Below are 16,428 nucleotides of genomic sequence, written 5' to 3'. Positions count from 1 at the left end.
TGTGATCTATTATCTTATAAAAACAGGATATCCCAACTGGCGGCCTACAGGTGGATTTATTTGGCCCCGCAAGTTCATAGCAAAATACATCATATATATTGGAATTTACATTGTTGGACGAAAGACTAAAAACACCATGAAATCAGCTCCAATTGATTTAAAGTTTGAAATGATGATGCTTTAGTAAATGTTATCGGTTTTGGCTTCTACAGCAATTATGTTCTGTCCCCCCGCCCATCCGCTCAAGAAAAAAATAAATACGTCGGCCCGCGGCTGAATCGAGTTGATGATCCATGTAATAGAAGGTGTGTCAACCGCCCCGACCCAGCTAGATGGTCAACTGTTACTTTGTCACTCAGTAAAAGGTGTAGATATCTTCCTGTCAAGTCTTGCTTCCGATTTAGCTAGCTTGCTGTTGCTAGTTAATTTGTCCTGGGACAAACATTGAGTTGTTATTTTACCTTAAATGCACAAGGTCCTCTACTCCGGCAATTAATCCATACATAAAACGGCCAACCGAATCGTTTCTAGTCATCTCTCCTCCTTCCAGGCTTTTTCATCGTTTAATTTATATGGTGATCGCATCTAAACGTTCATTGTATTACCACGACTACCGGCAAAACAGTCCGTCTTTCAATCACCCACGTGGGTATAACCAATGAGGTTATGGGAGAGGCCGGACTTGCAGTGCGACCTGCGTCAGAAATAGGAATGAGTTCTATTTTAGCCCTTGGCGTCGCAGACGCTCGTTGGCGTGCGCAATAATTGAATAACATGGATTTCTACATTTATTTTGCGGCGCACGCGACGTGTCCGGTCTGGTCAGCATGTTACAGTATGAGGTCATAACTGTGTCAATTTCCAATTAAGTGAAATAGACAGTTAATCTTAATTGGTTCTAAAGCTTCTATGAAGCCTATGTGAATGATGTTGGTGAAGCTGAATGCTTTGTACCGCATCTGTGAGATCAAATTGGGCCTCTTATTTTGCTCAGTTTTTATATTACACTTCATATCAGTTCTTGAAATAATATGACGGATAATCACAATGTTTATACAGATAACTAAAGGGTGTAAATCACACAACCATGTTCATTTCTCGATCGCACTAAGTTGCTAAATTAAAATGTTCACACGCCTACTTCGTGGTTATTAAATCACTATATAGCTGTGGATTAACTATTTAAGATCATATCTGTGCGTAAGAACATTTTATAGATGATGCACCTGGGTGAACTATAAAACTGGCTAGTATTACACTCTATACCGGAATTAAATGTTTGGCAATGTGAAGGGTTTTCCATTTCACTGCAGGGTGTGTAGGGCAATAAACCAGAAACAGCTGGAGAAGTGTAACAGAAAGTGTGCATGTTTGCAACACTTGAAGCCATCATCCCATTGGGCAAAAGACATCACATCAATGTTCAATTGTCAGTTTGAAATGTTGTTTACAATTATGACAATGTGGAAACAATGCTGACCCAACCAATATTTGCATGTCGGGATGACAGCCAGGCGTTGTATGAAAGCCACAACCTGTTAAAGTTTCCATCTTTCTGTGCCTGTAGTGTTGAGTCATGCAGTATCTGACTTTGCATGTTGACATGTGCCTCAGTCTACAAGTCTAAATGATGTACATAGGTACCTACCAGATCCCAGCAGGCAGTCAACAGCCTTGCACCCCACTGGGCTGCCACATAGTGGCTGGCTGTAGCCATCATACGGCACTTGCTTGTCTTTATCCACATGACAAACTGAACAGCACCGCCTCTCACTGCCTAATAAACTGTAACCCCAAAACAGTTAAATAAATGGACTGCAATCCTCCTTCTGTGAGTTATGGTCTGCCTCACTGAGCACTGCTGCTGGCAGTGAGTGTGTGTTCTCTTTGTGGTGTGTGTGTGTGGCGGTAGCACAGTAACGTACTCGGGGCGACAACCTCCTCAAGCCCTCCTGCTGGGATTCCAGGAATTGCCATGGGGCTCTATGTTGTAACCCCCCCATCCCCAGCCTCATGTAAATTGAGAACAAAACAAGAGGGGGAAAAAAAACACCACACAGGAATGAATCACCATTCTGCTCTTCTTTCTGTACTCTGTACTTTCGGTCCGGGTGGGAATATTTGATGGGGGTTTCGAATGATATAGATAACCAAGTATAAACATATGATGTAACTGTGAAATCACTTTGAAAAAATGATTCAAAGTGAAACAGGTTGCTTCGCTTTGACAATAGCCCATTTTTTTTTTGCCTTGCCATAATCTTACCCCTAATGTTCACATCATTTCTCATGTCTCACCACCCTGCTCTTTCCAGAGTCCCAAAACAGCAACACGGGACACAATATGGGAAAGTGGGACAACCTAGTCAGTTGTACAACTGAATGCATTCAACTGAAACGTGTCTTCCGCACTTAACCCAACCTCTGAATCAGAGAGGTCGTCGGCGCCCGGAGAACAGTGGGGTAACGGCCTTGCTCAAGGGCAGAATGACAGATTATTACCTTGTCAGCTCGGGAATTTGATCCAGCAACCTTTCGGTTACTGGCCCAACGCTCCTACCCACCGGGCTAACTTGAAAATTAGTATTTGCTTAATGACGTTAGAAAATCGAAAATCAACTTGATGGAACGCCAATCGTTAATGGGCACCTGTGCCCTCTTGACTGTGTAACCTTGTAAATAGATGTTGAGCACACAGGGAATAACAATTAAGCTCTTATATTTTTACCTTTGAGCAATCGCAGATGTCACTCACTAAAGAAAAAAACAAAAAAAACATACATCCTTCTGGCTGCCATTTCCTTAAAGCCTGCTTGTCTCCTTGAACCAAGGATACCACCATGTGTTCTGAACTAGAGATGCAGCACATACTGCAGGCCAACGTTTAATAAAGTTGTGTGAATTCGATGCACGTTGGCTGAAGAGAGTGTTCCCGTCATGGGGAACAGGGTACCATGTCAAACAAATAAATTGATGGGTGGGTTGCCCGGGTGTATGATCAGAGGCGCATGCCCACCTATGAACCCAGAGGATGGGGGGTTAGGCTGGATGTTCTCCTGGGTGTTCCCCTGGATCACGTCCCACAGCTGCCAGATGAACTTAGGGTGGAGGACGTAGAACGGTTGTGTGGGGTGGAGCCGCCGGCGTTCCTCGTACGGGGTGAACAGGTCATAGTCTGGGTTCCTGTACCACTGAAGAGGAGAGGAGACTGCAGTCAGCACCAAGCATCTCTCTTTACGCTATCTGAAATAGAACGCTGCTACTCCAGGTCAGCACAATCATGACAGCATCTCTCGAGGGTCAGACTCACTGCTGCCACTGCAGTGTTGACACAGTGCCTTTGTTAAATTAAACTACTCCTGAAGCTCAGCAGGGTCAGCCTGCTACAGAGCAGTCTACCTGCTACTGTATTTCTAGAGCACCTAAAATTAGTACTAGGACTTTATTTGACTACGGGAAAGAACGTATGTTAAAATGTTACAGATATTGCGCCAATATTGCGATGCAGATTTTCTTAAATCCATCACCACCATACTGACTGACTCACAACACCACCACAGGAATCCCCACGCCCCAAGCTAAAATGTTGTATAAATCCATGTTCCTTTCATACACCACGGCTTACACAAGAGTCCACTAAATCCATGATTCAGTAAACAAAGTCAGGCATGAATATCCCCTTGAAATTGATGACAAGAGACCGTCACAGCGCAACATTTTAAAGTCGAGGTTTGTTACACCAATACTCATTCCCTCATTCCCATAGCAGGTATTGATGAATGACTACAGCAGATGTGCTTTAATTAGCTCTCTATTCTGGAAGTTAATCTTATTTTGTATCCCACATGGCACCCTATTCCCTACAGCACAAGGGCACTGCTTTGACCGCAGAGTGAACATAAAAATCAGCCTTTGATCTGACACCCAGTGACGTTAAGCTGTTTGGTTCTTTCAAACAGTCAGGATAACATGGGCCAAAATTGAGTCAATTATGCCTTTTAAGCATTAGATACAGAACAGTGATTCGTTTTAAATTGGATTCTGGGTCTGGAGCACATTTCTTGGTAAAGTCTCAATGAACGTGTTCAACCATCCATACAAATTGGGTGCATGTAGAACAGTAGGCGATACAAACACACACATGCACTGCTGCAGGCGCACAAACAATAACATACAAACAATGGCTTTCACTTTCAAAGTGGATGCCATTAGAATGACAGTCCTTGATCATTGGCCTTATGCGCGTGTGTGTGTGTGTGTGTGTGTGTGTGTCCTATATGTATTTTAACTAATGCCATGAAATTGTGTGTGGCAGACAGCAGAGGTAATGTAAAACACTTTATTACATTGCACAGATCTGGGGAAGGGTACCAAAACATTTCTGCAGCATTGAAGGTCCCCAAGAACACAGTGTCCTCCATCACTCTTAAATGGAAGAAGTTTGGAACCACCAAAGCTTCCTAGAGCTGGCCAAAAGGTCCCTACAGACCATGAGAAACAAGTTTGTCTGGTCTGATGAAACCAAATTGAACTCTTTGGCCTGAATGCCAAGCCTCATGTCTGGAGAAAACCTGGCACCATCCCTACAGTGAAGCATGGTGATGGCAGCATCATGCTGTGGGGATGTTTTTCAGGGTTAGGGACTAGGAGACTAGTCAGGATCGAGGGAAAGATGAACAGAGCAAAGTACAGAGAGAGATCCTTGATGAAAACCTGCTCCAGAGTGTTCAGGACCTCAAACTGGGACAAAGGATCACCTTCCAACAGGACAACGACCCTAAGCACACAGCCAAGACAAGGCAGGAGTGGCTTTGGGACAGGTCTCTGAATGTCCTTGAGTGGCCCTGCCAGAGCCCGGACTTGAACCAGATCGATTATCTCCGAAGAGACCTGAAAATATCTGTGCAGCAACGCTCCCCATCCAACCTGACAGAGCTTGAGAGGATCTGCAGAGAAGAATAGGAGAAACTCCCCAAATACAGGTGTGCCAAGCTTGTAGCGTCATACCCAAGAAGACTCAATGCTGTAATCGCTGCCAAAGGATCTTCAGCAAAATACAGAGTAAAGGGTCTGAATACTTATGTAAATGTGATATATTTTTTATTAGTAATACATTTGCAAAAATGTCTAAAAACCTCTTTTTGCTTTTTCATGATGGGGTATTGTGTGTAGATTGATGAGGGGAAAAAACTATTTAATCAATTTTAGAATAAGGCTGTAATGTAACAAAATGTGGAAAAAGTCAAGGGGTCTGAATACTTTCCCGAAGGCAATGTATACAAGGGTACGTTCAGCATTGGAACATTCAGATAGAAATATTTCTATGTAGAACAAACATGCCTCTGACATGTAAAATAAGGAATTGCGTCTGCTCTATTAATTACATTTCTACTTGCAACGTTCAACAAAGTTTGCCAACTGAACTGTGTGACAGAGGAGGAAATTCTAACAAACTGACAAGGCCTAAATTTGTGTTTCCATAAGAAACATTTAATTAGTGTTTGTTTTAATGTGATTGATTTTAGGACCATTAGGCTAGTTACCATCTCTTTCAACTGACAAGACAAACAAATCATATCTCGCATACTCTGAGAATGGAAGATTGGAACCCTACCAGTGTCTCAACAAAGAACTCGGAAGAATTCCCTTTCACACTTACATTTCCAACAATGTAACAGCAATTTGTCAAACTACTTTAAAACAAAACGGAGCATCTCCAGAGGTTATAGCCTGTTGATGAACACTAATAAACTAGACAACCATTTCCCCACCTCACCAGGACTGAGTAAGTCTAAGTCTAAGTCCGTATCGTTCAGCTTTTCCTCATTACCACCCAGTTGGTCATCATGTTTCCTGGCATCTGGAGAGTCACACGTGAACCACATTAAATCACAAGGCTGAAGACAGCACTGTCACCATTGAGCGTGTTCACACAGTTGGTTAACTGACTGTTAGTTGCACTGGAGAAAAGCCTCTGCTAGAAAGTTAGCATGACCGCTACCGCTAACAGGATCTCAGGAAGGGGCCTGTGTAAGCCAAACACCAGATACCTGAATCTAAACACACTGACACTTTCTGAATTATTCAGTGGAAACTCTAAGATGTTTTTGTATAAAATATGAGGCACTTTATTGTCCATTTAGAATGGAAATTAAGTGTTTACGCTCTCTCACAAGACACACCATTGCTGGAAGCAGCGCTCCTGGAGCAATTGTAGGGCTTTAAGTGCTTTGCTTAAGGCCACAACGGCGATGCTTGCTGGCTCACTCTGCACCAGACTTTCCCTAAGATGAACCAGGAGATGATTAGGAAGTCATTAATGACACATACACTACAGCGCGTGACTGACAGTGTGAGTGAGTGAGTGAGAGAGAGAGAGAGAGCAGAGAGACCTACCCTGAGCAGGTCCACAGAGTACGGTGCAGGATCCCAGGCCACCAGTGTCATACCCTTATACAAAGAGCTGGTGTTGAAGCGATGTCTGGGCCGGGCCAGGATCTGCAGGGAGACAAATTACTGATCGCTGTACTGACAGTTCTCCAGCCCCCCAGGCTAAATGTAATCTTAGCTGGAACTGGAGTATTGGACACACAAATATGCGCAAGCAATAAGAGTACATCTCACTTACAGTCCACCATGTACAGATCCCATACGCCAACTTTTCCTCTCCCAGTGATAGGTGTATCATGAATGACTGACTAGATAAGTGTGGTAGTGCTGGGATAGACTGCCTTAGTGATCCGACTAGCGGTTTCACTCAGCTCTAGATCAACTCAAATCATATTCAAAAAAAGGCAGAGTGTCAGTGATTCCACTGTCAATCAATAGGGGGTCCTGAGTACCAAAGAAAAGGTCACAGGAGGAGAAGTGGGCGACCTACCTGAGAGTTAATGATGCGGATGGTGGTCTTGTTGCCCACGTCATTCTCATAGCCCTCTGTAGGAGCAGCGTTGAAGCGAAGCACAGCCTCATGGGAATCTGAGTACAGGGTATGGACATTAGCTGCATGCATCAACCCAACAGTGCCATTAAAATGGCATGGTTTATCTACATAAGTAATGTGGTTGGTGAACGTCTCCCTCGAGTGCAGTGGTATTTAAACTTCTTCAGTGGGGACCAACATTTTTCAGCCAGAATTTCACAACCAAATTTAATGACACAACCTTAAAATTTGTACAATTAGATTTTTACATAAACAAATAACGTTAAATTTCATTGCATTTTCATGTCTTATCAAAATGAAAAGAAATACCTGTATTTTTATCATTATCTTCTCAAAAACATTTGTATATCGTCTCATTCAATAGTCTGAACTCTTCATTTTTTAAATAAATTATATATAAACACAGTACCAGTCAAAAGTTTGAACACCTACTCGTTCAAGGGTTTTTCTTTATTTTTTAAACTATTTTCTACATTGTAGAATAATAGTGGAGACATCAAAACTATGAAATAACATATGGAATCATGTAGTAACCAAAATAGTGTTAAACAAATCCAAAATTGCCACCCTTTGCCTTGATGACAGCTATGCACACTCTTGGCAACTGTACCGGCAGACAGCGTGTTTGGCGTCGTGTGGGCGAGCAGTTTGCTGATGTCAACGTTGTGAACAGAGTGCCCCATGGTGGAGGTGGGGATATGGTCTGGACAAATGGAAATTTAAATGCACAGATATTGTCGTGACATTTATCCGCCGCCATCACCTCATGTTTCAGCATGATAATGCATGGTCCCATGTTGCAAGGATCTGTACACAATTCCTGGAAGCTGAAAACATCCCAGTTCTTCCATGGCCTGCATACTCAGGCATGTCACTCATTGAGCATGTTTGGGATGCTCTGGACCAACGTGTACAACAGCGTATTCCAGCCAATATCCAGCATCTTCGCACATCCATTGAAGATGTGTGGGACAACATTCCACAGGCCAAAATCAACAGCCCCGATCAACTCTATGAGAAGGAGATGTGTCTCGCTGCAAGAGGCACATGGTGGTCACACCAGATACGAACTGGTTTTCTGATCCACGCCCCTACCTTTTTTTTTTGGCATCTGCGACCAACAGATGCATATCTGTACGCCTAGTCATGTGAAATCCATAGAGTAGGGCCGAATGAATTTATTTCAATTGATTTCCTTATGTGAACTGTAACCCAGTAAAATCTTTGAAATTGTTGCATGTAGCGTTTAAAAAATAATAATAATAATTGTTCAGTGTACATGTAGTCTTGGCTCTGGTAAACTACAATATTATACTCATCATGACGCTTATGAGTCACTAACCAAACTCCAACACTAGAGAGCGGCAAACCCTTTCCTTTGGAGGTCTGATCTTACGGGCTGAAGTGTCACTTGTAAAAAGCTGCCTGCATTACTGTCACGGCTCTTCCTCCTCATTTCAAGGACACGCGGGCTACTCATCACATCAAATGAACAGATACATGAGGAGTGACAAGCCAGTCTGATGCGATCAACACGAAAGGCTACTGAATGAAAACAAAGCAGAGTGGTCTAAAGATCCCCGTAGAGTAAGCCAGGGTTCCCATTCACACGCACTGAACGCGGAGCGATTTCTATAGGCGTGAGGAACTTCCCAGCTTCAGAGCTCTTACGGGTAGAGGGTAGAGGGTAGAGGCCAGTTCAATTCCAAGGGTGAATCAAACCTACCAAAGCCATACACTTATGCAGTGATGAAGACGAGTCTGACAATCAGCTGTAATAACTTGTACAGTCAGTCTGATTAGTAGTACTAACTTGTTATTAGTTAGGATGTTGGAGCTTGAGTGTAATATTGCATTGTCTGTCTGTCCAGACATGATCTTCATTTCATGTGAATAAAGGTCAACAGTCGAGCCTCAGTTCCTGATAAGCTAGCCTAGTCTCTGTGGAACTAGGGTCAGGAGAAATGTGGTCGTCAACAGAGGTTGAGGTGAGGACAACAGTTGAAGAGACCACTGGGACGGGGGCCAGAGGGGCCCAACCCAATAACACTCCAACTGAAGCCTTCACCCACCTCCCCGCCTACGAAAGTTCTGGGTTCAGGCCGGGCCAAGACTCTACCAAAAACAGACTTAATTCCTGCCCAGCAACAGAGAAACTGTTTATCTTAGACATACAAGGAGATGACTCTGCCCAGTTAGAAGGTATACATTTGTGATTATGTGGCTTGTATGTTGTGTTATGCAGCTGCAACATCCTGCTGGGTGTAATAAATCTAGTTTGAGCTTTACTTCCATCTAGATTTATACCAGAACTTGGCAGCTGTGTCTTTATTTACATTGGAGCTAACAGTTACGTTATAAATCCTGCCGATGTTCGGAAAAAAGTGTATCACCTGTCCTACAGCACTCACCAATTTCTCTCCCTAAGGAAGAGTTGAGGATAGCCCCGGCCGAGGTGACCACCGCACACGACTTGAACCTTGACCCCTGGCCCCAAAGCTGCTCCAGAGGTCGTGGGGGCACTAGCCTGTCCCAGCCCAGGCCAGAGAAGGGTTGCTCTGTCCCGTCCAGTGTCCTCAACCTGGCCTGCTCCTTCAGTTCACAGAGTACGTCCCTCCTGCTCTGCCTACCCCTGCGCAGCCCCCTGTAGGCCACGTGGTGCCTGTTGAGATGCAGGTAGTCCCTCATGGACTTCTGCAGGTGTGGAGCAAGCATCCCCGCTGAGGCAATGCCCCTCCGGAGCCACTGGACCACTGCCTTGGACTGGGATAAGTAGTATTCGTCTCTGCCCCCTCTCTTCTTCCTCCTCCTCCTCCTCCTCAGGCTCTCCCTCCTAATCTTCTCTTCCCTTTCCTGATCTCCCATCTCATTCCAGACCACCTCACCATTCTGGTTCAGCTCCAGGACCTCCTGTTTTCCCTGTCGGCTGTGGCTGGGGTCCTGGTTGGCGGGGGAAGAGGAGGACGACACCTCGAGAGGAGAAGCCCTGATGCCCGATGGACTGCCCTGGATGGAGGCCAGACGTCGATTCTCGGTGTGGGTGAGCGAGGAGGGCAAGCGGAGCTCCACGTCCCGGGGGTCCAGGAAGTGGGAGAGCAGGGCCAGGAAGATGAGGAGCCAGGCCAGCATCGCCACCAGAACCAGCTGCCTCCACTGCTTCATGGTTGGGGTCATGGTGGAGGACCTGGGAGACAGGGTGGGGTGCAGCTGGGGTCCTGTCCCGTCAGTGATCCCTAGAGGCCGACCTGGAAGTGCTCAGAATGAGGCCTAAAAATAGATTTATTTGTTTATTAACTTTATTAGTATAGCACATTTTCATACAATAAAGTGGATGAGCAACTTCAGTAGTAAAGGACCATGTCATACAACACAATGCATCTGTAAGTGTAAGAACTATAATAGCTTAAGGTCTAAGGGCCCGGGGCTGGGTTTCTACTAAGCTAACATATGGAATTGTTTTAAGAAGGCAATACTAAGAAACATTTAGCGATCGGATTTAGAATCCCTGTAAGTAGCCCATATATATAGATATATATATTTGATGAAACTTTGAAATGTGGCTATTAGCCCATAGACAAGCATTGAATAACACATTCATACATGGCAAAACAGATGCGGAAGGCCAACATTAGTGGATACAGTGGATTGAGATGCATCCCATGCAAAAACACAACAAAAAAACATATCTCTAGCTTAAACAGACATTTTGATAGGGATTTTTGTATTATGGTAATTAGATTTTCCGCAGGGTCGCGGACAGAGAGACATAAGAGACACTACAAAGACCAGGATGGACACATCTCCCTTGTTGAAAATGCTTCCTCCCTGCCCTTCTTTCTCCGCTTTGAAGTTCTAACGGAAGTGGACTGTCTTTTACTTTTGAGACATGAAAGCCTTCCTCTCTCTCGGACGTATCCTGCCCGTGTCAGAACTTTCTACTTAAAATAGAAGGTGCTGATTACTAGTTTACCAAGCAATGGGGAAATGTAGAATAATAATCCAATCCTTCCTTCCATCTATCCTCGTATTCACTCTTTGATCCTGTTGAGGTTGACTGTAGCTTTGACAGCATTGTGGCCCTGAGTTGGTTAGGTTAGGTCATGTCTGTTTACATTCTCTATGGGCAGGAGCAGAGGATGGGTTGGGGAGCTGTGCTGTACCTCTCCCACGTACCACAGTGAAAACAGAGCAGACAGACTATGTTTTTCCACACAGTAGAAAAAGCTTAATCATCCACAGTGGGACCTTGTTTGTGAAGTGAAACCTGAGGTAACGTGATGTGCATCGTTTCAGGATATTTCTGAGCAAAACGTAAATTGGTGTGCTCACTCAGGGAAAATGTGTTGTCCAGAGAAAATATTGGAATGTGTCCTCCGTTCACCACTGTGCCACGTTCTTTTGCAGGTGCAGCCAATTCTTACCACCCTGTCCATTAGTTAGCCCAATGGGGGGGCTGGGGGGTCAGCAGTCATTATAATAGCAGGTAAATGTAATCACGGGCTGTGGCACGCAGGAGCAGAATGCTCAGTGTAGCTCTCACAACAGCACTCGCTAATTAATGACGTTTCTCCAATTTGTAGTGGAATTGGCCCCTGGAGTCTTTTCTAGACTAAATGGAGAGCCTTGATGCTTGCAAACAGCAGTGGTAGAGACGGAGCCATCACAGCTGAGTATTAAGCTAAGAATTACTTAGGTTTAAAAATAAGCTCAACTGGATACCTTAATGAGGCAGTGAATGAACAGAGAGAGAATGCCTTCTATGCCATTAAAAAACAAATTCAAATACCAATTAAAATTTGGCTAAAACTAATTGAATGTGTCATTGAACCAATTGCACTTTATGGCAGCGAGGTGTGGGGTCAACTTGCAAAACGAGATTTCATCAAATGGGACAAACACCCCATTGAAACCCTGCATGCAGAATTCTGTAAGATTCTCCTACATGTCCAGAGGAAAACTACAAACAATGCATGCAGGGCAGAATTAGGCCAATATCCACTAATTATAAAAACTCAAAAAAGAGCAATTAACTTTTAGAAACATCTGAAAGACAGTGACTCCCTCTCATATCAATACCAAGCCCTGCAATGCCAAGAGCTGAGCAAAGAAAAGAGTCCCCTCATCCAGCTGGTCCTGGGTTGACAAACCTGTTCTACTAACACACAGAAGCCTCAAGACCAGAACATCCAATCAATCAGAATAAACCAAATTACAACACAGTCAAAACAAAACTACATTTCTTATTAGGAAACACAAGCAGAAGTTCAAAGCAAAATGCAGTGCTATCTGGCCCTAAATCGACAGTACACCGTGGCTAACTATTTGACCATGGTTACTGATCAAAACCTTGACAAAGTACAGACTCAGTGAGCACAGCCTTGCCATTGACAAGGGTAGACACAGGAAAACCTGGCTCCCTGTAGAGGAAAGGCTGTGCAACCATTGCACAATCTGAGACAGAGATGCATTTCCTGACGAAATGTCAAAAATATAAAACGATTAGAGTGTCATTTCCCCAAATTTGAAACCCTTATTCTAGGTTTCAAAGACCTCTCTGGTGAGAATAGGCTACCCGTCCTGTTGGGGGAAGATGCAGAGAAATTTCTGCCTGCCATAAGATGAGGGACAGTGTCTGACAGACTAATCAACCTGCACATGTCATCTACTGTATTCTTATTGTTCAATTGTCGTCCCGTTGACAATTTTGCTGCTTGAGAGAGCGAGCGATAGAGATAGAGATAGTAGGATAGATAGGATAGACGCCGATACCGATTATTGGAGGACCAAAATGACAATTACAACAATACTGAATGAACACTTATTTTAACTTAATATAATACATAAATAAAAATCAATTTAGCCTCAAATAAATAATGAAACATGTTCAATTTGGTTTAAATAATGCTAAAAAAGTGTTGGAGAAGTAAAAGTGCAATAAGTGCCATGTAAAAAAGCTAACGTTTTAGTTCCTTGCTCAGAACATGAGAACATATGAAAGTTGGTGGTTCCTTTTAACATGAGACTTCAATATTCCAATGTAAGAGGATTTATGTTGTAGTTAATATAGTATTTATAGGACTATTTCTCTCTATACCATTTGTATTTCATATACCTTTGACTATTGGATGTTCTTATAGGCACTATAGTATTGCCAGTGTAACAGTACAGCTTCCGTCTCTCTCCTCGCCCCTACCTGAGCTCGAACTAGGAACACATCGACAACAGCCACACTCGAAGCAGCGTTCCATCGCCCCACAAAAGCCGCGGCCCTTGCAGAGCAAGGGGAATAACTACTCCAAGTCTCAGAGCGAGTGACATTTGAAACGCTATTAGCGCACACCCAGCTAACTAGCTAGCCATTTCACATCGGTTACACCAGCCATTAGGCTGATAGGCTTGAAGTCAAACAGCACAGTGCTTGCGAAGAGCTGCTGGCAAAACGCACGAAAGTGCTGTTTGAATGAATGCTTACGAGCCTGCTGCTGCCTACCATCGCTCAGTCAGACTGCTCTATCAATCATAGACTTAATTATAACATAACACACAGAAATACAAGCCTTTGGTCATTAATATGGTCGAATCCGGAAACTATCATTTCAAAAACAAAACGTTTATTCTTTCAGTGAAATACGGAACCTTTCGGTATTGTATCTAATGGGTGGCATCCCTAAGTCTAAATATTGTTGTTACATTGCACAACCTTCAATGTTATGTCATAATTACGTAAAATTCTGGCAAATTAGTTCACAATGAGCCGGGCTGCCCAAACGGTTGCATATACCCTGACTCTGCGTGCAATGAACGCAAGAGAAGTGACACAATTTCACCTGGTTAATATTGCCTGCTAACCTGGATTTCTTTTAGCTAAATATGCAGGTTCAAAAATATATACTTCTGTGTATTGATTTTAAGAAAGGCATTGGTGTTTATGGTTAGGTACAGTCGTCCAGCGATTGCTTTTTTCGCAAATGCACTTTTGTTAAATCATCCCCCAGCGTTGCATCGATTATCGCTAGATAAACAAGTAATATCAACCATGTGTAGTTATAACTAGTGATTATGATTGAGTGATTGTTTTTTATAAAGATAAGATTAATCTTAGCTCGCCACTTACCTTGGCTTCTACTGCATTCGCGTAACAGGCAGGCTCCTCGTGGAGTGCAATGAGAGGCAGGTCGTTAAAGTGTTGGACTAGTTAACTAAGGTTGCACGATTGGATCCCCCGAGCTGACAAGGTGAAAATCTGTCGTTCTGCCCCTGAACAAGGCTGTTAACCCACCGTTCCTAGGCCGTCTTCTTAACTGACTTGCCTAGTTAAATAAATAAAAGGTGTTCAAAAATATTTTAAAAATATTTGTAAAAAAAAATAATAAATCGGCAAAATCGGCGTCCAAAAATACAGATTTCCGATTGTTATGAAAACTTGAAATCGGCCATTCCGATTAATCGGTCGACCTCTAATGCAGACTAGGTTAAGTGTTGCCAGAACCTAGTGTCTTAATTATGAGTTTACAGGGTTTGAAAAGTCAGAGGTGCTGATTCCCCCTCACAGCAAGAGCTTGCGCCGGGCATGGAACCACCAAGCCCCAGCCTCTCTCTCAGGACTTCACCCACACAAATGACATCTTCAAAGGTCTTTCCATCTCCTCCAGTGAGCCAGTGCAGTGGAGGCTAGCGTGAATGACACGGAAGGTTAAACTGAAATAATAACCTCTATCTGCATCGGGAAACGCTACTGAATGGTGGGAAATTAAGGTGATGAATTTAAATGCCATTGGGTAACCCACTGGCAGTATTCTGAAGAGAGAAGTCTCTTCTTTGTTCCATTCAATTGTGTTTAAACTAGGCTACTAAAGCAGGCCCTCCATTTCAAAAGCAGGATTTGAGTGGCATTAGTATGGCATGGGAGAAAAGAAAGAAGAAAAAAAATAGGGCTTCCCAAACCTTGTTTTTAGCAAAAAACACCATGAATGAACTCTGCACTGACATCTCCACAGGCACTGACTATATATTCCTCACTACAAAGCCTGGAAAACTGGCTGGCCTAAACTGATCCTTGCACCACTAACCCCCCCCCCCCACCCTTCCTAATCAGGACACAGGGGTCAGAGGTCACACGTCTGTCTCCAATCAGATAGAGACAATCTTGCCCCAGGAGGAACACAATTGGCCCTCTGCTTTCTCTCCAACCAGACACTCACAAATTGAACTGGGCGAGCACGAGCGTCATTTTCCTGCCTGAACGCAGTGCTGTAGCAACAACCTGAACACAGTGCTGTAACAGCCATAACACAACGCTCCATCAAACACACATTAGCTAAGTCAACACATAAGAACACACCAAAATCCTCTCCCCACAGATACACCCAGATCCTCTCCACATAAAAACAATCCATCTAGACCCTGACGGTAATGTCAAGGTGTAGGCGAAAACAGAAACAGCATGGCTGAGATAGACAAGGGAAGCCAAACAACAGCTGTGGATGTTTCCTCTGTGCCTCTGAGATGACTGAGATGATTCATAAAACCACATCTGAGAGAGGGGGAGATAGAAAGATGAAAAACAGAGATAGGGTCTGGTTCCTGCCTTATAGCCAATCATAGACATAGCAGGTATTATGTTCTAAAGTGGAAAAGAGACATCTTCAGCTCCAGCCTGGTTGGGAACGCAACTGACCGCTGGCCCTCTTCACACACCAGCTGGTCTCACAATGGGCCACGGGGTTTGGCACATGGCCCCTGGTCTCTCCAGCAGTGCCCACGCACACACAGTCATGCAAACACACAGGCAAGCGCACACACACGCGCAAACCCCCCCCCCCACACACACACACACAAACACACACGCAAACTCACACTGGCACACAGTGTGACACACACTCTCTCTCTCAAACACACACATACACAGCCTGTAGAAGTAATTCCAGAGAGCCAGCAGCAGGAGGTCTCTCCGTGGAGAGATGATATCCCGCCTGTCCTGTTTCTCCTGACAAAATGCCTTCCTCCATCTTCAATGACACGCCTCGCTAAGCTCCATCTTTTCTGTTATCCTCTTCTCTCATGTGCTGCTGGCCTGTTTAGAAAACGCTCCTACATTGCCATTGTCATGGCACATAATGCATACTGTATATGCATAATTATAAACTGGTTGGTTCGAGCCCTGAATGGTGATTGGCTGACAGCCGTGGTATATCAAACCGTATACCATAGGTATGACAAAACATTTATTTTTACTGCTCTAATTTCATTGGTAACCATTTTATAATAGCATTAAGGCACCTTGGGGGTTTGTGATATATGGCCAGTATACCACGGCTAAGGGCTGTATCAAGGCACTCTGTGTTGCGTCGTGCCTAAGAACAGCCCTTTACCGTGGTATATTGGCCATATACCCCACCCCCCGGGCCTTATTGCTTAAATCTACCTCTTGATGTGGTGCATGACAAATGCTCTTGATGTGGGAGGAAGGTAAATGTAGCTTTGGC

At 44.0% G+C, this 16,428-nt stretch overlaps 1 protein-coding gene across 3 annotated transcripts in view; it reads right to left on the bottom strand.

Annotated features, from left to right (window-relative positions):
- LOC139373199 (beta-galactoside alpha-2,6-sialyltransferase 2-like) overlaps window positions 1–16,428 on the bottom strand; it is a 37,265-nt gene that overhangs the window by 3,034 nt on the left and 17,803 nt on the right. For all 3 annotated transcript variants that reach the window (XM_071113386.1, XM_071113385.1, XM_071113387.1), the window contains 4 exons: window positions 9,355–10,210; window positions 6,881–6,978; window positions 6,397–6,498; window positions 3,017–3,191 (listed from right to left, as the gene is read on the bottom strand). In XM_071113386.1, the coding sequence (XP_070969487.1) occupies window positions 3,017–3,191; window positions 6,397–6,498; window positions 6,881–6,978; window positions 9,355–10,117 (1,138 nt within the window). In that variant the 5' untranslated portion in view covers window positions 10,118–10,210. The remainder of the gene's footprint in view (window positions 1–3,016; window positions 3,192–6,396; window positions 6,499–6,880; window positions 6,979–9,354; window positions 10,211–16,428) is intronic.

The sequence above is a fragment of the Oncorhynchus clarkii genome, chromosome 18 (assembly GCF_045791955.1).
Source record: "Oncorhynchus clarkii lewisi isolate Uvic-CL-2024 chromosome 18, UVic_Ocla_1.0, whole genome shotgun sequence".
Lineage (NCBI taxonomy): Eukaryota > Metazoa > Chordata > Actinopteri > Salmoniformes > Salmonidae > Oncorhynchus > Oncorhynchus clarkii.
Note: the sequence above shows the minus strand (reverse complement) of the source record. Positions and strands in the feature narration are given on the sequence as shown.